This window comes from Crinia signifera, chromosome 11 (assembly GCF_055691185.1).
Source record: "Crinia signifera chromosome 11, ASM5569118v1, whole genome shotgun sequence".
In the NCBI taxonomy this organism is placed as follows: Eukaryota; Metazoa; Chordata; class Amphibia; order Anura; family Myobatrachidae; genus Crinia; species Crinia signifera.
The window spans coordinates 102,608,657-102,634,715 of NC_139227.1; the positions used below are offsets into that span (position 1 = coordinate 102,608,657).

Consider the following 26,059-nt stretch of genomic DNA (forward strand, 5'->3'; position numbering starts at 1 on the left):
TATCTAGGATGAAGTCCTACAATAAGAAACCCCCAGCATCCTCAGCTACGCACCCTCCCCACCGCTAACCGCTACGGTAAGTGCGGCAATTAGGCAACAGAAGATTACAAGGATAAAATGCTAATCCATTTAACCATTTAGCTATCCGATAAAAGCGCACTGCACTGGCATATTCCATCTGTCCCTCTGGCATTAGAAGGGATTAGGAGGAACATGAGTAAAGTCACAGAGAAGTAACAGGCCTAAGTAGTAGCAGGTACAAGAAATCCATACCCCGGGCTACAGGCTTTTAATTTGCAGTGTTCTACTTCCCAGTCAGGTCTATGAAATATAAATGGTCTTAGAAGAAAAAAAAAAAAATCTGTTTCGCTCAACACGAAATGTTGTGTTTGTCAAACCTTCAGGGTAAGTTTCCGCATCTAGTATATGAGTAACCGCTGTAATTACGGTTTGTCACTGAGTATTGATCATTGCAACAACAGAAACAAAAAAAACTACAGCAACGCCTAGGTAGCTTTTCCCAAACAGTTTTTATTCAATCCCCAAAAAACTATATTGCAGATAGATTTTTTTCTTCTTCGCGGTTTTAAAATGCTACTAAATGTATTTTAGTTTGTTATCTCGTCCTTGCGTCTTGGAGGGTTTGTGGTTTCAAACTCTGGAGCGGTTTTATTCAATTCTCCTTATATGAACAGGGGACAGCAAGTAGTTACGTGTCCTTCCGCAGGAGACCTCCGGACCTTGACTTCTGTCTATGCGGAGGGCACGTCTGGTTCTGGATGAGCAGCAAGAAGACAGAAAGGATCCGCTATACTCAAGCGTGGGGAACGGTGAAGAGACTTTTAGTTTTACAACACCCAGCATGCCCTATCCTATGCAAATTATAAAAGGAAATAAAATGTGCGTTTCCAAGGTACTGCTCTCAGGGAAAGCTTAGTGCAGATTTCTCTTTAACATCTTTTTTTCCACTTTGTCCTGGTTGAAATGCGCCATATGTATGTCATTGGGATGCTTTGTGTATTGTGGAATGCTCTATGCACTGCATGGCAATCACTAGGATGCTCCCTGCACCCCATAACAGTTACTGAAATGCTCCATGCACCGTATGTGGATGCAGTGCAAGCTACATGTACAGTTGTGGGTGCTCAGTGTACTGTATGACAAAAGTTTGAGGCTCCATGTATTGTATAGTGGTCACTGGTATGTCCCCTAATTGCATAGTGGTTGCATTGATCCATCGCATGTGTATGTATGTATGTATGTATGTATGTATGTATGTATGTATGTATGTATGTATGTATGTATGTATATATATATATATATATATATATATATATATATATATATATATATATATACACACACACACATATACACACACACACTATATAATATATATATATATATATATATATATATATATATATATATATATATATATACATACATACATTTACTCGTACCGTATAACTCTGCTTCTGCTATGTAAACGGGGGTGTTGCTCATAGCAACCAATCAAATTCTACTTATTTAGCACCTTCTAGAAGAGAAAATAATCTGATTGGTTGCTATGGGCAACAATCTCATCTTCAATATAACTCCCATCTTGATAAATTTACCCCTAAGAGTACAAAGGGGGGGGGGGGGTTATCATTTCTGGGAGCATCGGGGCAGATAAGGGGACAGGCAAATAAGCACTGCCCAATCTACGCAGCCTTTACAGTTATCCTGGCCTGTTCATACACATATCAGTTATATTGAATAACACTTTCACCTCTTTTTTTTTTTTAAACACAATTTATTAGGTGAATCACAGATAAATACAATCTTGTTACGGTACAAGGACAACAATAGGTATACAAATCGTTGCTGTTAAACATCGGTGTGATCCAGATTTTTATAAGGAATGAGAGAGAGAGAGTGGAGCCTCGCATTGGCAGTGTGGCTGGCTGCCAGCAGGAGAATTTTAGCGAGGCGAGAGAGAGAGTAGGGAAAGCGAGGGGTGTGTGTGGGGGGGGGGGGGGGTGGCCTCCAAACCTAAAGATCAGAAATCAAATGGGGAAGGAGAGTTTTGAGAAGAGAGCCAGGGGGACCAGACCTTATGGAATTTCTTAGTGGAATGGCGTATGATGGACGTCATGTATTCCATTTTGTGGATATACCAGATGCGGGAGATTACTGCTTGTAGGGGGGCTGGTGTGGTTTTTTTCCAGTCAATTGCTATTTGACATGTCATGGCAGAGGATATGTGGCGGAGTAATTTGTTCTGGTGGTGTGTAAGCGTGGGGAGGTTTAAGGGAAGAAGAAAGTATCTGGGGTCAAGGGGGACGGCAACCTCAAACAAGCTTGAGAGTAACGTTGTTACTTCTTTCCAAATGTTGGCAATTTTCGGGCAGGACCACCAGATGTGCATAAATGTTCCCTCAGCCGCGCATCCTCTCCAGCACCTATCTGAGGAATCCGGGAACATCTTTTGTAGTCGGGAGGGAACGTAGTACCATCGATATAGGAGTTTGTATATGTTTTCTTTGGTCTTCACGCAGATCGAGCTGGAGGCGGCATTATCCCATATTTCCTCCCATTCTTCAGAGTCTAAAGGGTGACCTAAGTCCCGTTCCCAGGCCAGCTCATGTGAGGCCCTTGTGGGGTCAGAATTTGTCCCCAGAAGCGAGTGGATTGCGGAGATTAGACCTCTGGTGGAAGAGCGCTTCCAGCAGATATATTCAAAAGATGTTAGGGGTCTGGCGGTGAGGGTTGACAGGATTTTTGAGTGAAAGTGCCGGACTTGCAAGTAGCGAAAGAAGTCTATGTTTGGGATTGCCGTACCCCCACGAATGTCTGAGAACTGGGGAAAATTAGTATCGATGGCGATATCGTTGAGATAGTAGATCTTCTCTTTTATCCAACTACTAAAGGAGGATTGGCCTAATCCGGGGGGAAAATCTGGATTGTGAAAAAGGGGGATTAATGGAGAGGGGGTTGGTGCTAATTTAAATCTTTTGTTTACGAAGTCCCAAACAGTTAGAGACCGGGAGACCACTGGGTGGGCGAGAGTGGTGCGAGGGCGTCTGGCTCTGGGGAGCCACAGCAGGGATGCCATTGTGGCCAACCCCAGTGCTTCTGTTTCGATCTTTACCCATACTTTTTCCGCTCCCCAAGGGTTACACCATTGAGCGCTTTGTGAGAGTTGGGAGGCATAGTAATACTTCCGAAAATCTGGAATTCCCAGACCACCCTGTCTTGAGGGACGTTGAAGTAGCTTTAGTCTAATTCGGGGACGTTTTTTATCCCATATGAACTGGGAGGTTTGGTGTTGTAGGGTTTTGAAAACGTAGGGGGGGATATATATTGGGAGGGTTTGAAAAAGGTAAAGGAGACGAGGGAGTATTGTCATTTTAACAGAGTTAATTCTACCTATCCATGAGATGAAGTAAGATGACCATGAGGTAAGATCTTTTTTAATCGTGTCTAAGAGTCGGGGGAAATTAGCCTGAAACAGTTGGTGGTAATGTTGTGTAAGGTAAATTCCGAGATACTTGATCCTCTTTTTATTCCAATTACAAGGAAGCAGGGTCTTTAAGTCGGATTTGAGAGTTTCTGGGATATGAAAATCAAGTACCTCGGTCTTCTCCACGTTTATTTTGTAGCCAGAGTATTGAGAGTAGTGTCGTATCTCAGAGAGAAGAGAAGGGAGGGATCCGGCCGGGTCTGAGAGAGTTATTAAAACATCGTCAGCGTACAATGCAATTTTGTGTTCAGAGGGGCCAGTGCGGATACCGCGGATATTAACGTTGTTACGTATTCTCGCCGCCAGGGGCTCCATAATAAGAGCAAATATGAGCGGGGAGAGGGGGCAACCCTGGCGTGTACCGTTCGCTATCTTGAATCTGTCAGATGTAGCTCCATTGACCGAGACCCGGGCTGTCGGAGTGCGGTATAATGCTCTAATGCCTTCTAAAAAAGTTCCTGTGAAACCCATCCTGCCTAGAACCGCAAAGGCAAAAGGCCAGGATATGCGGTCAAAGGCCTTTTCTGCGTCAAGTGCTAGGACCAGGGATGGAGTTTTCTGCTTTTGGATGGTGTGGATTAGGTCTACTGCCCGCCTTGTATTGTCTGACGCTTGGCGACAAGGGATGAATCCTACCTGGTCTGGGTGTACCAGGTGAGGGAGTAAAGGGGCTAGCCGGTTAGCCAGAATTTTGGCGTAGATTTTTAGGTCTACGTTCAGTAGTGAGATCGGTCTGTAGTTGGAGCATTTAGTGTGATCTCTGTCTGGCTTTGGGATCACCACGATGTCTGCTTGGGTCGCTTCCGTGGTGAAGGCAGCGCCTTCTAGGATGCTGTTAAAGAGCTCAGTGAGGTGAGGGGACAACTCCTTCGCACAAAGTTTGTAGTATTGGGCTGTAAAGCAGTCTGGGCCTGGGGCAGCGGAGGGTCGCATGGAGCGAATTGCCGCGATGGTCTCTTCTCCCGAGATACGAGCATTTAGAGGGGAGAGCTGAGAGTCTGTGAGTGTGGGCAGAGGTGTGTCGGCCAGATAAGAGGCTAAGTTCTCCGTTGTAGTTGGGGAGGTGGGAGAGGGGTTAGTCAGGTTGTATAGAGAGCTGTAAAAAGTTCGGAACTCCTCTACCATTTCTTTAGGGTCGTAAGTGAGGGAGTTTAGCTTCTGGGAGTATAATTTGTCGATCGCTTTGGATGCTTGTTGGCGACGTAGTTCATTAGCTAGCAGCGAATCTATTTTGTCAGCTTTATCGTAGAAACGCTGTTGGAGTTTCTTTAGGATGGTCGCAGCACGATGTGAGAGGAGTGTATTTAGTTGACCTCTTAGCGTTTCAATTTGTGCTAGCAATGTGGAGTTGGGGGAAAGTTTGTGTTGGGCTAGTAATGTTGCAAGCTGAGATTCCAGGGTCTGGATTTGTGCCGCTGCTTTTTTTCGAATTGCTGAGGTTTTTGAAATGAGTAAGCCTCTGATTGTGGCTTTATGTGCTTCCCAGAGGATTCCCGTGGAAATATCGGGGGTGTTGTTTTCTTTGAAATAGTTTATAATTGCGTTCTTGACCTCTGCCAGGGAGGAGGGGTGTTGTAAAAGAGAGTCGTCTAAGCGCCATCTCAGAATTTTCGGTGGGCGTTCATATATATCTAATAGTATGTAGGTGCCTGCGTGGTCTGTCCACGTGAACGGGGTGATGCCTGCTTCCCTAATTTGGGGGATCATGGAAGAGGAGATGTGGAGCATGTCTATCCTAGAGTATTGTTGGTGAGGGGCTGAGAAGTGTGTGAAATCTTTATCATGAGGGTGTTTGAGGCGCCAGGAGTCGCATAGTCCATAATGCTTCAAGGAGGCAACCAGGGTGCGGGAGGCTTTGGGGACCGCCGTCAAGGTGGCGTTTGGGGGGGGAGAGGATCTGTCTAGTAGTGGGTCGATAAATGTGTTAAAGTCTCCTCCCAAAATAATATGGCCCTGTGCCACTTTATCTATGCGTTTAAAAAAGGTATCAAAGAATTTGGATTGATCCTGGTTGGGGGCGTACAAGGAGATTAGGGTTAAGGTTATTGAGCGGATGGTTCCTATCACGATAAGAAACCGCCCATCAGGGTCTGCAATGGTCTTAATCGGGACAAAAGGTACATTACGGTGGATTAAAATAGCAACCCCCCTTTTTTTGCAATCAGCCGAAGCAAAAAAGGACTGCGAGAATGCGCGACCCTTGAGTTGGGAGTGGGGACCTGTGAGGTGGGTTTCCTGCAGAAACACGATAGCTGCGTTCTCTCTTTTACAGGCTCCCATAAGGATCGTACGTTTCCTAGGGGAGTTAAGACCATTTACGTTGATAGACAACAATTTAAGAGACATGGTGGGTTACGTGTAGTCATCTCATGTGTATTTAGAGAGTATAATGGGGTGATCTTAGGAACTAGAGGGGGCCACCCCAGGGAGGGGCTGAGGGGGGGGAAAGGGAAGAAGTGAGGGGAGCCACAGAGAATAGAAAAGGTTAGTAAGGACAGATGGAGAGAGAACAAGAAAAGTTGCCCAAAAGGGCAGGGTCCCTGGAAAGGAGGGTCTCGGGTGGAGACCGCTACATAGATAAACAGCATTACATTTATGCAAAACATTTTAAGGGAGTATGGGGGGGTCGTGGGGTTTAGTGGTGGTGGGGTCCAGTCCACCAGGACCGAAGCAAACTTAAACGGTAATAACCTAGTAAACTTATATTGTATAAGTTGTATAAACTCAATCCCTGCTGTGCAGGGCTTTCAGACCTAAGTTGTAAACAAATTAGGTGGGAGGGGGAGGGGGGAAGGGGAACAGGGGGAGGGGAAACACTTCAACTTTGGGTCGAGAGACAAGGGTAGAAAATGTGTACAACCCTTTAGATCTTTTTAGAGATTCATAACATCATTGGGGGTGGTATATTGTTAAACATTTAACTGGTAATAAAGAGAGGGAGGTGCTTCCTATCACGAGGAGGCAATCACGTGGGGCAGGTAGGTATGTCCTGCAGTGGTATAGGTAAGCAAAGGGCATCACTGCATGTTTTCAAATAGGCTGGCTGTTTTCCGCCTGACGACGGGATACTTTTGTCCATTCCGGAGAGGGTGGTGGAAGTCGTTGTGGTCTCGATGAGGAAGCACTTGAATCTTCTTCCATGGATGGGGCCGGTAGGAGACCCAATTTGGCCAGGAGTTCTTGACCCTGGGTTAGGGTTTTAACATTGTGCAAGGCACTATTTGCTGTGACCTGAAGCATAAAGGGGAATCCCCATCTGTAACGAATTTTGTGATGTCGGAGAATTTTGGTAACGGGTTGAAGATCTCGCCGTTTCTGAATAGTTGAGGGGGCTAGGTCTTGAAAGATTTGTAGCTGCATGTCTTGAAATTGAAGTGTTGGGGAATCCCGGGTGGCAGTGAGGATCTTTTCTTTGGTTTGGTAATAATGGAAGCGGACAATGATGTCTCTTGGAGGCTGTGAGGGGGGAGGTTTCGGGCGAAGGGCCCTATGTGCTCTATCTAGGAGACAATCCTCATCTGAGAGGGATGGAATGATGTGTTGAAAGAAATCTTTCAGGAATGAGGATAGGGAGGGGCTTAGAATGGACTCCGCCACATTACGAATACGCAGGTTGTTGCGTCGGGAACGGTTTTCTTGGTCCTCTTGTCTCTCTTTGAGGGCCTCTACTTCTTCATGAAGTCTTGATATTTCCTTGTCTAGGCGGGATTGGGAGCGGCAGATGTCATCCGATTTAGATTCCAGTGCGTCGGTTCTGTTGCCTAAGGCTGCGAGGTCTGATTTGAATTCAGAAACCGCTTTAGAGAGTTCTTGTTTGAAGGCATTTTGGACCCCCTCCAGCAACCCTGCCATCACTGCCTGAATCTGAGGGTCAATTGTCGCTTCCATTGAGTCAGGGCGGGAGGGGGAATCTGGAGGCTGCACTGAGCTTGGGGTACCTTTGGATTTGGAACCAAAGAAGTTTCCTGAGGCCTGTGCGGACTTCTTGCTTTTTTGTGACATTATATAAGAGGGTCAGTTGTGATAGGTACCGTGGGGTAGGTCTGAATCTAGGGGTAGATATCAGGGGCTGTCCACAGGGGTATAGTGCTTCGGTCCTAGCGGGACGGGGATCGCGGTTAGGCAGGCATGGCCACCATTTCCATTGTCGTGGCGAGAAGGGCCCGGTGGGGCAGAGAGGGTTTTACCACTCGCGGACCAGCCTGCGAATGGCGACTTCTGCACAGGGGATATGGATCTGTTTGGAGAAGGTAGCTTGAGTTTTTGTGGTGTGGGGAGGGGTGGGTCAGGGAGGATCCTTCCGGGCTGCGGGTAGGTTATCTGTGGGCGGCTCCCAGGTTGGGTCTATTGGGGCCACCTCCGGTGATTTTTTTTTTTTTGTTTTTTAAATTTTATTGTTTTTTTGTTTTTTAATTAATTTATTTATTTATTTCCCCTGTAGGTTGAGGGGGAGTAAGAGATGGAGGCTGGCTGTTTCTGGGGGGGTCCACGGGCTGGCCTCCCCCAGTGCGAATGAAGGTCCTAAGGGACCAGTTCTATTTCGCTGAGTGTGGCTTGGTAGGTTCCCCCAGTGCAGTTGGTCTCCTGGAGGGGCAGGGTGGGTATCCACCACCCAGGGTGCGTCCCCTGTTTTCTGGGGGGGGGGACTGTCCCCAGTCAGTTGAAGCTCCTGGGTTATCTGGTCCAGAAGGAGGGGGTGAGTCTGGGGAGGGCTATGGCTCTCAGGGGTTAATTATGGCTGTGGCGCGCCACCCCGCAGAGACCTCCGGTGGACGGGAGACGGGGGGCACGAGCTGTGCGCCCGGAGGGAGGCTGGAAGAACTGTGTGCCTGGGGGGGAGCCGCAGCGTGTGCTGTGTGCCCGGGGGGGAGCCGCAGCGTATGTGCGCTGACAGGCTGCCGGGCGGGTGTTCTCCGGAGCCGGTCCCCCTCCGGCAGCGTGACCAGGGGATCGTCAGAGGTGCGGGCTAATTGCACTAACCTGGGTGCCGTCTCCGGGCACCAGGGACTCCCGGGGGGATCACAGCGGCTGCAGATCGGGTCCGGTTCTTTCCCCTGGAGATCGCGGTCGGGGGATGGCAAACTCTAGGTCCCGGCTCCGGACCGTCAGGAGGGCCGCAACCTGCAGGAGCTCTGAAAAGTGCTCCCCGGCTCCGCAACTCGCTCCCACCGGAACCGGAGCACAGCAGAACGGCAGTGGGCTTAAGAGGGGGATAAGGTAAGGGGTACAGGGTGGGTAAAAGGGTATTTTGCTTGGCAGGGTGCAGGAGCTCTCCTGAGACACGTCTGCTCCCCACTTTCACCTCTTTATTGTGTTTTCACTTTATTGGCTTCTGTAACACACAAATGACCGTGCAGCCAGCAGGGCCCTACGCCCAGAGGAAGCATGTTTATTAAATGACTGCAAGGAGAAACAGCAAACATCTCGCGCAGCCATCCGGGACCGGTTATTGACGTGTACTTTGCAGTCCAATAGGTGACAGTCAGGAGGCAGCATGAATTACAATTTGCTGCCTGCAGGGTATGGAGCCAGAAGGATTGGATACTAATATAATGACCCTGTAATTGTATGTGATAGAAACTGCAATGGTGCATAAGAGATAACTATGGAGAGTTCTGCTATATTATCACTAAATTTACCCACTGGTGGGTCATCTCGTTTCAGACACAAGCGTGGCATGAGACCCGGGCACTGGCCACAGGAGCGGCCCACCCTGGCAAATAACAAATATTTATGTACCGGCATTCTGATAAAGGAAGAAAAGGAAATGATCACGTCCAGTCCTATATCCAATGATTAGAAAGGCTCCTCAATTACTGCAGTAATATATTTGATACAGTAATTATCATAATCTGTTTAAATTACCATTAATGAGCTTTAAAAAGAAACACATTAGACACCTATCGGGACTGAGAGCCCTCAAATTCATATTTCTAATTAAGCATCAATATCAAGGGGGGGGGGGGGGGGGGTTAGGGGAGGAGGGGGCCCACGTGCAGGTTTCATGTGGGCCCCTCCTCTCTGTGGCCCAGCAAACTCCGGCATTGTGACAGGGTACACTGGAACATGGCAACTACGCAAATCTCTGGGGACATAGCCATGGCGCCATCTTCTCCGTGATCTCTGGTGCAGGACTCCAGAGAGGGGAATATAATTATATGGATGCAGGGTGCCAAGTGTTCATCCCCAGGACCTAGGGGTGCTCACTGCACTCATAGATGTGCCAATGATCACAATCTGTCTACACTTCAATCATAAATGTTGGGCAAAGCATTCTCTTGCCAAAGGAAGGGCTCACATTGGAGGGACCCATTCCAAGACAGATCGAAGGGGGCAACATGTCACTGATCCAGTGACATTAGTCAACTATTAACCAGATATACTCTGTGCTGCTAGGGACCCTGCTCCTCCCACTATATAACTCTCAGTCTGTGGCTTCCTGCTGCCTCCATTCCCCTCCTCACATCATGTCACTGCCCCTGTCACATGCAGCCCTGTCCTCACTGACACATCCCTCATCTGCTGATATACTCTGTGCTGCTCGGGGCGTGCTCCTCACTATATAACTCTCAGTCTGTGGCTTCCTGCTGCCTCCATTCGCCTCCTCACATCATGTCACTGCCCCTGTCACATGCAGCCCTGTCCTCACTGACACATCCCTCATCTCCTGATATACTCTGTGCTGCTAGGGACCCTGCTCCTCCCACTATATAACTCAGTCTGTGGCTTCCTGCTGCCTCCATTCCCCTCCTCACATCATGTCACTGTCAAATGCAGCCCTGTCCTCACTGACACATCACTCATCTCCTGATATACTCTGTGCTGCTGGGGACCCTGCTACTCCCACTATATAACTCTCAGTCTGTGGCTTCCTGCTTCTCCTTCTCACATCATGTCACTGTCACATGCAGCCCTGTCCTCACTGACACATTACTCATCTGCTAATATACTCTGTGCTGCTGGGGGCCGTGCTCCTCACTATATAACCCTCAGCCTGTGGCTTCCTGCTGCCTCCATTCCCCTCCTCACATCATGTCACTGCCCCTGTCACATGCAGCCCTGTCCTCACTGACACATCCCTCATCTGCTGATATACTCTGTGCTGCTCGGGGCGTGCTCCTCACTATATAACTCTCAGTCTGTGGCTTCCTGCTGCCTCCATTCCCCTCCTCACATCATGTCACTGTCACATGTAGCCCTGTCCTCACTGACACATCACTCATCTGCTAATATACTCTGTGCTGCTGGGGGCCGTGCTCCTCACTATATAACTCTCAGTCCGTGGCTTCCTGCTGCCTCCATTCCCCTCCTCACATCATGTCACATGCAGCCCTGTCCTCACTAACACATCACTCATCTCCTAATATACTCTGTGCTGCTGGGGACCCTGCTCCTCCCACTATATAACTCTCAGTCTGTGGCTTCCTGCTGCCTCCATTCGCCTCCTCACATCATGTCACTGCCCCTGTCACATGCAGCCCTGTCCTCACTGACACATCCGTCATCTCCTGATATACTCTGTGCTGCTGAGGACCCTGCTCCTCCCAGTATATAACTCTCAGTCTGTGGCTTTCTACTGCTCCCATTCCCCTCCTCACATCATATCACTACCCCTGTCACATGCAGCCCTGTCCTCACTGACACATCACTCATCTCCTGATATACTCTGTGCTGCTGGGGACCCCTTCTACTGCCACCAAAATTAGTTCCAGATAGGATGTTAAAAGACAAAAAGCTCAAATAGCAAAAGCAACGTATGCCAGTTATTATGATTGTAGTTTGAAACATCTGCCAGAGGACAGTAGTGGTTTATAACAGTAGGTTGCGCTGCGCAGTCAGGTGTATACTGTATATGCACTATTTGCCAGTGGAGTCTATCTGCCTGGGGCTGGTTCAGACCACAAGCAGATTGTGGGGATGCAGCAAAACGTGTCAGGAACCCCCCGTGCACCACCATCACCCCAACTAGCGAATTTATTGGTCTGAACCTGGGCGCAATAAAAGGTTCTATCACACATGTCGCTCCCCATGTAATGCTGCTACACACACGTATGAGCGCTCAGGGACTCGCCAGTCATACATGTGCATGTAATGCTGTTACACACACGTGTATGGGTGCTCAGGGATAGAGATAGATATAGATATAGATATAGATATATATAGATATATATAGAGATATAGATATATATATATATATATATATATATATATATATATATATATATATATATATATATATATATATATATATATATATATATATATATATATATATATATATATATATATATATATATATATATATATATATATATATATATATATATATATATATATATATATATATATATATATATATATATATATATTCGAATGCCCGGCACAACCTCCTTCAGTGTAGCAGTTCTGGGTGCCCGCACTATGTAAGCATGTATATTCCCAGTATTGGCGCGGCACTCCAACGAAACATCAAGGCAGTGGGTAAAAGTAAAACTTCTCTTTATTTGCTGCAACGTTTCGATGCTACGCAGGCATCGTTTTCAAGCAGAGTAACAATGTTGTTACTCTGCTTGAAAACGATGCCTGCGTAGCATCGAAACGTTGCAGCAAATAAAGAGAAGTTTTACTTTTACCCACTGCCTTGATGTATCGTTGGAGTGCCGCGCCAATACTGGGAATATAAATATATATATATATATATATACACAGGTTGAGTATCCCGTATCCAAAATGCTCGGGACCAGGAGAATTTTGGATAACGGATTATTCCGTATTTCGGAATATTTTAATATTTCAATGATGTATTTTGAAGTATCTTGCATTTATGCTGTATAAACACATAATATACACACAAATATATTTTATTACCACATAAAATACACACAAATATATTTTATTTGTTCAAAAAACAAGGTTTCAAAACGTGAAACAAAATGTGTGTACTATCTCAGCACTGAATTTGAATGCCAAGCAATCATTGTCTTGCACATATATAGTGCCAGTTATATATCATGTCCCCAGTGATGCTGTTACAAATGTCCCCAGTGAGTTTTTAGCAAAAAAAAAAAAAAAATTTCACTTTCTGGAATGTCCGTATTTTGGAATAATTCGGATAACGGATATTCGGATACGGGATACTCAACCTGTATATATATATATACACATATATATATATAGATATAGATATAGATATTAATTAATGGTTCCGTCAGTAAGTTACATTGGCACAGCCATCTGGACAGGTCATAGCTAACAAGCATGGAATAAATTAGGCCTTCATTTTCACCGGCAATGATTGTCACTGGCAATTATCTAATGATCACGGCTATTAAACAATTAATTCTCAATGGTAGCATCATTTAGCAAAGTCTTCTTTTCTGACCCCTTCTCTGCATTCCACCACCAGAAGGGACTCAGGAGAAGAAGACTATGCCCAATTATGCATCCTTTGAGCAAGGAAGAGCAACTACACCCCCCCCCCCTCCTCTTAGGTCACCTTGGTGCCCGTGTATACTACTGCAACTACGTTGTGTTAATATGATGTATAACATGTTGGTGTCCTTTATATAAAGCACTAGAAATAAAGATATTAATCCGAACAGACCTCGGAGGCCATGAACCCTCCTGTACGATAGGCTGCCGTTCATCTTGATCTGAAGAAGAATTGTCAGAGGCTTGGTGAGATAAAGGCTGTTTGCGGTATAGTTTTAGTAAATAATTGATGAGTGCTTCTTGTCATTGGCTTGTCTCTAAGGTGCCAGGACGGAGAGAGATTAATGTAATGCCTCCGACATTATTGCCAATTACAGCCCATGCATTATAACTGACACCTCACTGTGGAGGACACATCGCAGCGGAGTCTTCTCAGCCACCTCCACAATCTTCCCTCTGGTCTTGTCAGCGTTTATGTCCCATTAATCACAGAGTAGGGCAGGAGGGGGGCTGGGCAGCGTTCGCAGGTGATCATGGAGACACAACCTTCACCCAACGGGCCAGATGTACTAAGCTTGAAAAGTGATAAAATAGAGAGAGATAAACCACCAGCCAATGAGCTCCTAACTGCCATGTCACAGGTTGTGTTTGAATGAGGTCAGGTAGGAGCTGATTGGTTGGTGGTTTATCACTCTCCATTTTATCACTTTTCAAGGCTTAGTACATCTTGCCCAAAGGGCCTGATTCAGACCTCACTAGGCTGCGTATGTCACTTGCCTAGTGAGCAGGTAAACGGTGCTCCAGCGGTAGCGTAACAATAGTCCCGCGGTCATGGAGAGGTGCTGAGTAAGTGTGGGCGCCGGGGGTCTGCGGGGCTATGGATGTGCTGCACTGCTGCCGGGACCAGACTACCTTACCCCTCTGCTTGCCGCTGTGCCTGTGGCCGGGACCCGCAGATCTACTTGTCTGCGGTCCCGGTGCTCCTCCTGGCTCCTGCTAATGAGAAATAGCCCACACAAAATACACACCCCCTTACGGCAGACTCTTATTGAGTATGCCTCAAAAACAGTCTTCTGTAAGGGGGCGGACATATTGTGAAGGTCAATTTGATTAGCGTGAGCCAATTTTTTATATTTACGCCAGTGCACCCCAGCAAGCGTTCTCTCCAACCCCCCCCCCCCCCCCGAATCCCCTCACCAGCATGCGTGCGGATGCATTCGATTACACATACATCCGCATGTGGCCGCAAGGAGGAGAAATCATTCGATGGCCGGTTGATTTTTCCACTGTCCGTAGCCTGGACTGACCCCTCTAGCATACACTTCCTGACGAATTTGGGGTGGGCACTGCTGTCATCTGCCCACCCAAAGGGGCATAGACCCGCCAGCGTTCCCCTGCTTCTGCCCCATGCCCGGCCACTATTGAGCGCGCCCCCCCCCCCCGGTGGGTGCAAAACTCGCTGAAGGCGTTCGGCACATGTGCAAACCCAAAACATTGGCCTGGGTAGCAAAATCGGCCCACACCGAGCGGGTCTGTATTAGGGATGGCCATCGACCATCGATGTTTAGAAACATCAATAGTTTATGTTAAATAGTTTAGACATCGATATGGGAGAACAGATGGTTTCCCACCATCGATGTCAAGCTCAAACGAATAGTTTCATTTCGCTTTTTCATAGGCCACGCCACCGTATTCTGATTGGCCCACAGCCCAATCAGTCAAAGACAATGGATGATCATCGATTTGTAAGAACATCGATGGTCATCCACTGCATAGTTATGCACCATCGATGTCCAATTGCACTTTTGCCATCCATGGCAAAGGCAACAATGACCATCCCTAGTCTGTAGAAGTCTCTGGTCCACATATATCTAGCATCTTTTTGTGTTAAACAACCATTGGCGCGACTATTTCTGGGGGTCTGGTTTTGTTACTTTTTGCGATAAATAGAATATTATTTGCAAAAGGGGCAAATATGATGCACAAGCAACTTCTACTGATTACAATGATAGCAGGAATGCCTATATACAGTGTGTGACCTCGGCAGGTGTGCATCGTTAGGTTGACAAGATCTAAGTCGACAGTCAACAGGTTGACTACTATTAGTCCACAGGCACAAGACACCTGAAAACAGAATGTTCCACCACAGGTTCCTGACAGTCACGTTCGTTCCTCGATCCAGTGTTCAGCTAAACCCTCAGCATTGTGCCAGTATGAGGTCGGCCTGCTGGCTGCAACCGAAGCATGACGTCCAGTTCTCTCTGCAATGGGGGCTGTGCGTCATCACATCACAAACGGTAACCGCATTATCTTACCTAGTATTCAAGTAGTACAAGGCAGAGGCAGGCAGAATGTTTGAGACTGTTCCGCCTGTTATTCCCCTTACTCTGTGCAGGGATCATTCACACAGGACACCCCACATTTTGTTCCCCCTCTTGAATTTACCTCCCAGCACAGAACCTAATTTGGTCACTGCTTTCGCAGCTATATTTATAGATAGATGGGATTAAATGCACAGTATGGTGGGCATGGCAAATGGTGCTGACGGGACTTTACTTATCTCTACTGCCGAGCCGCCTTACAGTATAATGTTCTAGAGTCGCCTTACAGTATAATGTTCTAGAGCCGCCTTACAGTATAATGTTCTAGAGCCGCCTTACAGTATAATGTTCTAGAGCCGCCTTACAGTATAATGTTCTAGAGCCATCTTACAGTATAATGTTCTAGAGCCGCCTTACAGTATAATGTTCTAGAGCCGCCTTACAGTATAATGTTCTAGAGTCTCCTTATAAATGTTCTAGAGCCTCCTTACAGTATAATGTTCTAGAGTCTTCTTATACTGTTCTAGAGCCTCCTTATAATGTTCTAGAGCCTCCTTATAATGTTACAGCACCTCCGTATAAAGGACACAGGGCTGCCTTATAACAATGCTGACACTTACCTTGAAATAAGAAAGCTTTGCTGCCATTGTGAGCCCCGAATACTTGTGTGATTCCCCTCGTACTGTTCTCCAGTTCTAGTTCCGAGATGATGTCAATTTGTAATTCGGAGTCTGTGCCAAATCCAATCACTGCAAACAAAAATAAAAGATTTAAAATAAATTCATTCATACAGAGCACAATTCCCAACCAGAGGGGTCTGTGTGTTCAATGGAGTGTCAAAGTGATATTGTATACATTATATAATGTACAGAATAATATATATTTTAATAATTGAGTGGATTTATGTGAGCAGGGGTGCGGAGAATGGCCTGGGTACTACTCCCCTGAGCTGGATAGAGAGGCTTGGTAAGGCATGGGAGAGGGAGAGAGAGACCTACTGCTGGTTACCCTCTAAAGTCTCACACATTGCATAGATGGGGGTTTATGTCCACCCCCCCCCCCCCCACCCCACACACCCAATTATGTCAGGACCCCCTCAGAAATGGCAATCGATGGTCTTAAGATATACTTAAGTTTCCATGCACAAGTCAATAAGACATGATGCTCAGCAGCCATAGGCCCTTCAAAACTACAGAAGGCTCATGTGTTAGAGCACGGACCACCGATACAAAAGGCATCGATAAGCTGTGTGAGGGTTATTCAGAGTTATAATAATAGCATTGTTTATGATGCAATCATCGAGAGAGAGAGAGAGAGAGAGAGAGAGAGAGAGAGAGAGAGACAGAGAGAGACAGAGACAGAGAGAGAGAGATAAAGAGAGACACACACACACAGACAGACACCGGATCCAAAATAAAAGATCGATAGTGTCCAAATAAACATCATAGGTCAACTCAAAAAATGTCAACATGAGTTGTTCACTTTTTGGTGTCAAATTTGACCCCAAAGCACGTTGACTCCCAATTAATGTAACTTGCACGGTGTGTGAGCATTGGGACAGTTTTTGGAGTGCATCATAAAGAATAAAAAAAGTAAAACAAAAAAAAAAACACACAAAAAGCTCATGTGTTTCTTTACATGTGTCAACATCGCCCCTGGTGCATATCGACCAATTGACTTTCTACTTAGACCCTGTGGGGTTTATTTATGAAGTTCTGTTGAAGGTGGGATGAAAAAGAATCTACTTATTTATTTAGCACTTTCTAGAAATAACAGATCTGATTGGTTGCCCATAGCAACATCCCATCTTAGTAAATAAACCCCTGTGGATCTATCATGCGGTTACCATCATCTTTGGGGTCAACCCAAATAGAATGCGAGTTGTGTTATGAAATCATGTATGTTGCATGAACACAAGCCAGTGGTGTACACGGGTACACAGAACCCTTCCTCCACCACCAACAGTGGGTATGAGAGCGGGCACCGTTGTCAGTAATGGGGGGGGGGGTGTAAAGTCATATAGTTATGGCTCCAACCACCACAGAATGTCATGATTCACACGGTCGCCAGGTGAAGAGTGGAGCGGTGAATACGTAATCTGCTTTGTAAGGCCTCACCCGCCAGCTTCAGTAGGAAAGTGGCTGGTCTGCTGCCTGGAATATAGGAGTCTCCCACTCATTCCAGGTGAGCGAGCTTTAAGCCGGCACCTTTCACAAAATATGCACCAGCAGGTTGGCACAAGGGTAACCATTGCCGCTTCATAGAACTAGGGTCACGAGTTACCAACTATGACCAAGTACATGTGGCACTTGCATAAGGACTGACTAACGTCCTCTCTCATGTGGGGGGTAATTACCCAAAACTTACAGTCAAAATTCCAACGAGGTGGTTGCGTTACTTAAAAAACCTCAACTCATGAACCATTATTTATTTGATTATTTGTATATTAAGTTGAGTTAGTTTATTATGGTGAGTGTGGAGACCCCTGTATCTATCTATCTATCTACCTATATACTCTATATCAAAATGACCGCTTCTGCAATGTACTTTAACTTTGAGCTGTGACCGTTTTTAGACCCACAAACTCTCCACCCCACCCCCAGTCTCTATCTGCCCGTACCTACAATATCTGTATTCACAGCTCTCTCTCTCCATATCCAGCAAGTTTGAAACAGATCAGTGTCCCTGCAAAAATTGCATTCACTTTCTGTTATGACATCTTTTAGCACACAAAGGAGTAATTTGGTCAGTCAAGTGGCCTCTATTGCTCAGTGGTGGCACTTCACCTCATAGTGGTGAGGAGTAGTAATATATATATATGTATATGTAAGATGACCCTTACAATGTGCTATATGATAACTGCTACTCTACACAAATCTCCCTGTTAGCGAGGGAAGGGAAAGAGATAGTAATAGAAAGCAGAGTGCGCTCAATAAGTACCACCTAGTGTATACACAGATAAAAACATTGTAATAAAACATATTTAATTCATAAAATAAGGATTTACAATAATGCCTCAATCTTTCAGTCGTGAACAACTGATTTGTTTTACAGCTAGACGTAATCGATGATTGAGGTTGAATCACAAAGTTGATAGCAAAAAAAGTCAAAAACCCTACGCGATAGCTATATAGACGAAACGCGTAGGGTTTGATCTTTTTTGCTATCAACATCGATCATTTTGCATGCGAATAGGCCAAAAGTGCAATTCTAAATTAACAATTCGTCAGAAGCGGAGAACAACATCTTTAAAATTGTACCTCATTTATCAATGATTGGTTAAGTATGAAGGGAGAAAGAGGGATCGACACCAAAAATCAGCTTCTAGAAATAATACATAAGACACACACACACACTTTAAAAAAAAAAAGTAAATAAACTGGTTAACAAAAAAAGCCGTCTTCAAGCCGGTGATTGTGAGACAGGCGTCAAGGCAGGATGTGCGCTAGGCAGATGTCTGCAGCTTTAGTCTCTGCTTAATTACATGTAGCTGGCTAATTAGATCCACCTGCAGTCATTACCTCTAAAGTGCTGCTGAGTAAGGACAGAGAAGCTGCAGTCAGCGGCAGGGATTTCACCTATGAATCAATAATGACTCTCACCGCTCTGCCATGAATTCCAGGACAGCTGGGTGGTTTCTCTGCATCCCCAGCAGCAGCAGCCGCCGCGACACGGTCCCGGTCATAAAGCGATCCTTCTGCCCTGTCCGAGCTTTATTCTTTATCCCTTTCTCCTATTGCTTCTCTGTATCATTTCAAGGACTCATTTCTGGCTCCAATTTTATTTAACTTTACAGATATTTCTTCTGAGAGAACAATGGCGATGAGATATAGCATTTACAGACAGTCAGGGTAAGAGCAATATACAGGCAGGCACTGGGCCGCCATTATTTGGGTTGCAAATGGTCTGGTCAGGCCTGCATTGTCCAAATCCGGTGTACCCCCACTGCCCTCCCAATGCCGCATCGCCGGGCCTTAGACTTCAGGGCTCGCACATGCACAGATTAGTGAATATCGCCTTATAGCGATTTTCAATAATCAGGGTCTCTTGCGGATTTAGGCCATATGTCGCCGATGACATGCGCTCCGACGCTTTATCACCATCATCGTCATCCTCTGTACACGCAGTGACAGAACCCTGCTAACGGGGACCAAGCTATGGAATGCTAGTGTGTAACAAGCGTTTCTGAATGGGAAATATAACGGGAAATGACAGCTTTTGCAATGTTCTTTCAATTTGAGCTGTGACAGTTTTTAACCCAAAAACCCTCCACCCCACCCCCAGTCCCTATCTGCTCCTACCTCCAATTTCTGTCGTCTCAGCTCCCTCTCTCCATATCCAAGTTTAAAACAGATCCGTGTCCCTGCAAACATTGCTTTCACTTTCTGTCATGACATCTTTTAGCACACAAAGGAGTAATTTGGGCCTTTGAGTGGCCTCTAGTGGCCATTGGCATTATTTCACTTCAGAGGGGAGGCGTAGTTAGCCATATAGATAGATCGGTTACTGTACTGTTAAAATTTAGTGAGATATTTATAAAAGCGGAGAGAGGGAGAGAGGAAGAGAGGGGGGAGGGGGAGAGGGGGAGAGGGGGAGAGAGAGTTGAGAGACAGCGTACCATCCTATCAGCTTACAGCCTGCAGCTCTCTAAGCTTTGATCCTCAGCCAATCACACTCATACTGGATTCACATGCTGGCATTCAAATAAAAACAGAAAATATCAGTTATTGTAGTTGTAGAACATTATAAAAGGACATGACACTATTATTTGTGTGTACAGCAACACCGCGGTATAACCACTACACGCCACCCAGCATCTTCCTTCTGTGCATTGCTGCGTTTTGCCAATAGGAATGGAAGCCTGCAACTGCCGGATTGTAGAATTAAATATAGCTCGGTCTGATCACATCAATGCAATGCGCTTATAAAGAAATCAATGATCAATCTCCTGAACCTAAAAGCAGATTCTAGAAGTGCAAAACAGAACATTACAACAAGCATTGATTATATTAAAAAGAAAACAAATCATGGAAACAGCAAAACCCGGTCTGTCTGCGCCGATTACTTTGTAAGAGACTCAAAGCAACTTTCATCTGAGACTTAACAAGCTGTACAACACAATACCCACAGCAGAGGCGGAACTACCATTAGTGCAGCAGGTGTATTGGCCCCTGAGGACTGAGGAGCCCTCTGCTGCCCAAATCAGCAATGGGGGTAGAAGAAGGGGGCCTAAATGATACCTTTGCACCTGGGCCCACAACCCACAAATTCCGCTACTGACCCGCAGAGAGAATGGTGTGGAGAAAACCCCAATATAAGCAGAACCAATAGTCAATAATGTAGAAGGAAAGTCAATACAACAACGACACACTTCTCAAACGTCGTGTTCATTCTAGCACCCGCCATATTTGAAAACCCATGCAGTTCCTCTTTCCTGCCTGGGGTGTCGCTGTCTGCTGTAGTGCTTCTAGCACAGTGTGGTCTGTATATCAGCACGGATATGCAATCCAGACCTATGCTAGAAACACCACAGCAGACAGCGACACCCCAGGCAGGGAAGAGGAACTGCATGGGTTTTCAAATATGGCGGGTGCTAGAATGAACACTAAAACGCACATGCGGGTTAACTCACCGACACCATGCAAAACACGAAATCAACGGGTTTCCCGGCATGGTAAACGACCCCCACCCCAATGGTGCCTTTTTGTCAATGACATTTCCTCACAATTTAAGAGGCTGCAAAAGTAAGTCCACCCTCGGCAAACAGCGCATGGGGTAATCCCCGCTAACTGAACTGCCTGGGTACGGTATTTAGCAGCAAAGGTGGAACCTGTGGGGTAATTGATTATCCCCCTCTAATTCCATGATTATGAAAGCCTTTATATGTATCCATCCCAAGAACCTGGGTAAATTATACAGTAGGTGTCCTGTATTTAAAGTGGCGAGCTGCTCCATAGTGTCCCCCTTCCAGGGGGAGGGGTGACACAGAGAAGTTCACTCCTCCGCAGTAACAGGAACTTGGTGCTGCAGTTTTAATGTAACATGCAGCATTTGGCTCCCGTCAGTGAGAAGGAGCAGCACGTGCTGGAAGAGTCTCAGGGGACAGTCTGCCAGAGCAAAATGGGGGGCTTCCCCCACAGATCCAGCACTCCTTTAGTTATTTCACAGGGCTCCCATTAGGCCACAAGCAATAGGTCGACATGACTTTTTTTTACGTCTTCATCGACATAAGTTGACACAGACACAGTATTAGTGCACCGCTTTCCCCGTCTCTTTTTGTGTATACATCGACATAAAAGTCAACATGGACACCGTATTAGTGTACCACTTTGCGCGCCATACTTCAGGCACAGTGCCTCGCTACGCTTGGCACACTATTATAATCACGCCCTATGCCCCTTGCATAGTAAAGTATGAGAAAACACGTTATTTGAAAAACTTATGTCACCCTTTCCCCCGTCGACCTATTGATAGTGTTGACCTTTTTATGTGTTGACCTTTTGCCTGTCGACCAACGGTGGTCAACCTATCCACAGCATCCCTTAAAAGGAATATTGCAAGCCTAGGTTTAGGTAAGTGATGTATGAAAAAAGGGGGGTGACCAAGTTGTGAAGACAGATGGGGGAACAGGATAAGTGGGCAGGACAGGATGAGCAGAGAGGCGCTGATGACCAGAGAAGTGGTAGCCCCGCCCCTCGGCGTGTTTACCGGGTAAGTCACTGTTACTGCTCTGGGCCAAGATCACTAATCTGCCACAGTGAGAATGTAGTCATACAGTACATTGTGGTGATAACTGCAATAAGCTGTAATTACAAATAACAATCTGCATTATAGGTGTTTAATAAATAACCCGATCAACACAAAGATGGTCCAATGATACGACTAGATTGTTATCTGGAATGGCGCGTGGAGCGGCGCGCAAGAACAGAGTCTACATAAGGGGTAATGCGGCCACGAGCCTCAGATGAACGCAAACTGTAACGTCACCAGGGTCGGACATATTAGTATTAGGATTTACAGCAATCCGATGAATATCTGGTAACAACAAATACCCAATAAGGCCTCCAGCTGTGGGTAATAGGATACAATGAGGGGAAGCATTGGTCAGTTACAATTACACGACATGTTAATCCAGCATGGGCGCTGATGGATAGAATAAAACAAGATTGCAGATTAGGTATTAGTCTTCGGATAATGCAGCATTAGAAAGGCGCAGCAGGCGGATTAGTCTTCCAGGCTCTCAGTGGGATTATAGTAATTGGGTGGGATGAAGAGCTGCTTAAGACCCCATCCGGGAAGGGAGACTGTGGGGCCACCATACATCCACTGAGGACTTCTTATATCTGCATCAAAGCCTAAAATAATAGAATTATGCAGAGTCGCCGCCGGTTATTTTAACCCATATCCACCAAGATTACAGCGTTCAATTTTCAGGGTAAAGTTCCACAATGCAATTACCCGAAGCATCCGCTCAGGGTCTGTGGCACATCTGTGTCACCTCTGGCCACAGCTCCCCTAGTGGTAGAGCAGGAGTTTACAGTCTAATAGAAATTTACAAGTAAAAAAAATAATGGTGCAGACTAAAAATAAAACCATTCTAAACGGCACATATTTACCAAAGACTAGTTATTACTTTTGAATCCCAAATTTCAGGCTGCATTTAAATTAGTATGCAAAAAAAAAATAACAACAAAAAATTTACCAAAAACACATAGTTTATGCCTGGGGATTGGGCAATTCAATTGATTTATGGGCATCCAAACTGAATTGTGGCCCACTGGAGATTCGAGTGTCATTTTTCTCCCCAGCCGGGTGCAGATGCCCTGGCAATCAGTACCAGGTTTAGCTAATTAAAGTCTAAGCTATGTGTTTTCGCACATCTCAGCTTGCACCTCAGAAGGCCGAGCTGAAATTACTCACCCCCAGCGGCATGCCTGCCTGAATAAAGAAAAAATTGAATTGCTACAATAAGCGCCATCTAGTGGCAGTCGCGGTGAAAAGCAATGAATAGCCCTCCCCATACAATACCTCTGCAAGTTTGCTGCGACTGTGCTCACATCTCCTATATATTTGGCTACATCTGTCACTCAAAGTGGGTGTCTGTGTCTATAACGCTCTGTTCCTGGACTTTCCTCTTAATGTGTGATTGCCTTCATCTGTGCTGAACACCTTTCTGAGAAATTAACCTGTTTAAAACAGGTGATGGCAATCATACATTAAGGGGAAGTCTAGAAACAGAGCATTGTGTCCCTCCTGGAGAGGGTCATGTTGGGAGGTATGTGACAGAGAACCAGCCCAGTGAGCCCACAGACAGTGCCAGACACCCACTGCCTTCCCATGTTGCCCAGCACTGCTACTCCACAGCCACCAGGTGAGCGCCCCCTCCCACGATTTGCGGCAAAACCTCCCCCCCCCGCGCGCCCTCCCGCGATTCGTGGCAAAAACACCCGCTCCCCCGCGACCCCCCCTACCGCGATTCGCAGCAAAAACACCCCCGCGACCCCCCCTCCCGCGATTCGCTGCAAAAAGAACCCCCCCACGACCCCGCCCGCAATTCGCGGCATAACCACCACCCCGCGACCCCCCCCCTCCCGCGAATCGCGGCAAACCCTCCCCCGTGACACACCCCCCCCCCCCCACCCGATTCGCGGAAAAAACACCCCCCCCCCGCGACCTCCCTCCCGCGATTCGCGGCAAAAAGAACCCCCCCGCGACCCCCCCTTGCACGATTGGCGGCACCCCCCCTGCGACCCCCCTCCCGCGATTCGCGGCACCCCCCCCCCGTAATTCGCAGCAGCCCCAGGATTACATGGCACATGCAAAACACTGACACTCGACAATGAAAAAGGTTGACATGAGTTTTTGAAGATTTATTTTTAATTTTTTTAATTTTTTCATATTCATTGTCATGTGTCGACATGGACACCAATGAAGTGGCACACTTATGTCAACATTTACATGTGTTGACCTTTCTGTGTTGATTTTTTCTTGTGGCGATTCGCGTCACACTCCCCAGCAACCCCCCCTCCCGCGATTCGCGGCACCCCCCGTGACCCCCCACCTCCCGCAATTCGCGGCAACCCCCACCGGAACCCCTGTGAACCCCGCCCTCCCGCGATTCGCGGCACCCACCCCCGCGACCCCCCCTCCCGCAATTCGCGGCACCCCCCCGTGATTCGCGGCAGCTCCAGAATTAAATTGCACATGGAAAACACTGACATGGCTATGGTCGACAATGAAAAAGGTTGACATGAGTTTTTGAAGTTTTTTTGTAATTTTTTGAATATTTTCATATTCATTCTCATGTGTCGACATGGACACCAATGAAGTGCCACACTTATGTCAACATTTACATGTGTTGACCTTTCTGTGTTGATTTTTTTCTTGTGGCGATTCGCGTCACACCCCCCGCAACCCCCCCCTCCGGCGATTCGCGGCACCCCCCCGCGACCCCCCCCCCCACGACCCCCCCTCCCGCAATTCGCGGCAACCCCCCACCGGAACCCCCATGAACCCCGCTCTCCTGCGATTCGCGGCACCCCCCCGCAACCCCCCCCCTCCCGCAAATCGCGGCAGCCCCAGGATTAAATGGCACATGCAAAACACTGGCACGGCTATGGTCGACAATGAAAAAGGTTGACATGAGTTTTTGAAGATTTATTTCATTTTTTGAATGTTTTCATATTCATTCTCATGTGTCAACATGGACACCAATGAAGTGGCACACTTATGTCAACATTTACATGTGTTGACCTTTCTGTGTTGATTTTTTCTTGTGGCGATTCACTTCACACCCCCCCGCAACCCCCCCTCCCGCGATTCGCGGCACCCCCCACCTCCCGCAATTCGCGGCAACCCCCCACCGGACCCCCTGTGAACCCCGCCCTCCCGCGATTCGCGGCACCCAACCCCGCGACCCCCCCCCTCCCGCAATTCGCGGCAGCTCCAGAATTAAATTGCACATGGAAAACACTGACATGGCTATGGTCGACAATGAAAAAGGTTGACATGAGTTTTTGAAGGTTTTTTTTTCATTTTTTGAATATTTTCATATTCATTCTCATGTGTCGACATGGACACCAATGAAGTGACACACTTATGTCAACATTTACATGTGTTGACCTTTCTGTGTTGATTTTTTCTTGTGGCGATTTGCGTCACACAACCCCCCCCCCCCCACCACAACCCCCACTCCCGCGATTCACGGCACACACACACACACCTCCCCCGCGATTCTCGGCACCCCACCCCGTGACCCCCCCTCCCGTGATTCACGGCACACCCCCGCGACCCCCCCTCCCATGATTCGCCGCAACCCCCGCCCCGTAACCCCCCCTCCCGCGATTCGCGGCACCCACCCCCGCGACCCCCCCTCCCGCAATTCGCGGCACCCCCCCGCGATTCGCGGCAGCTCCAGAATTAAATTGCACATGGAAAACACTGACATGGCTATGGTCGACAATGAAAAAGGTTGACATGAGTTTTTGAAGTTTTTTTTTTTCATTTTTTGAATGTTTTCATATTCATTCTCATGTGTCGACATGGACACCAATGAAGTGCCACACTTATGTCAACATTTACATGTGTTGACCTTTCTGTGTTGATTTTTTCTTGTGGCGATTCGCGTCACACCCCCCCCACCCCCCCCCCCACTCCCGCGATTCACGGCACACACACACACCCCCGCGATTCTCTGCACCCCACCCCGTGACCCCCCCTCCCGTGATTCACGGCACACCCCCCGCGACCCCCCCTACCATGATTCGCCGCAACCCCCGCCCCCGTAACCCCCCTCCCG

General features: G+C 47.0%; 1 protein-coding gene across 7 annotated transcripts in view; it reads right to left on the reverse strand.

Moving 5' to 3' along the window:
- Window positions 1–26,059, reverse strand: part of NELL1 (neural EGFL like 1) — a 558,514-nt gene that overhangs the window by 503,685 nt on the left and 28,770 nt on the right. For all 7 annotated transcript variants that reach the window (XM_083164040.1, XM_083164038.1, XM_083164037.1 and 4 more), the window contains exon 2: window positions 15,882–16,010. In XM_083164040.1, coding sequence (XP_083020166.1) covers window positions 15,882–16,010 — 129 coding nt within the window. The remainder of the gene's footprint in view (window positions 1–15,881; window positions 16,011–26,059) is intronic.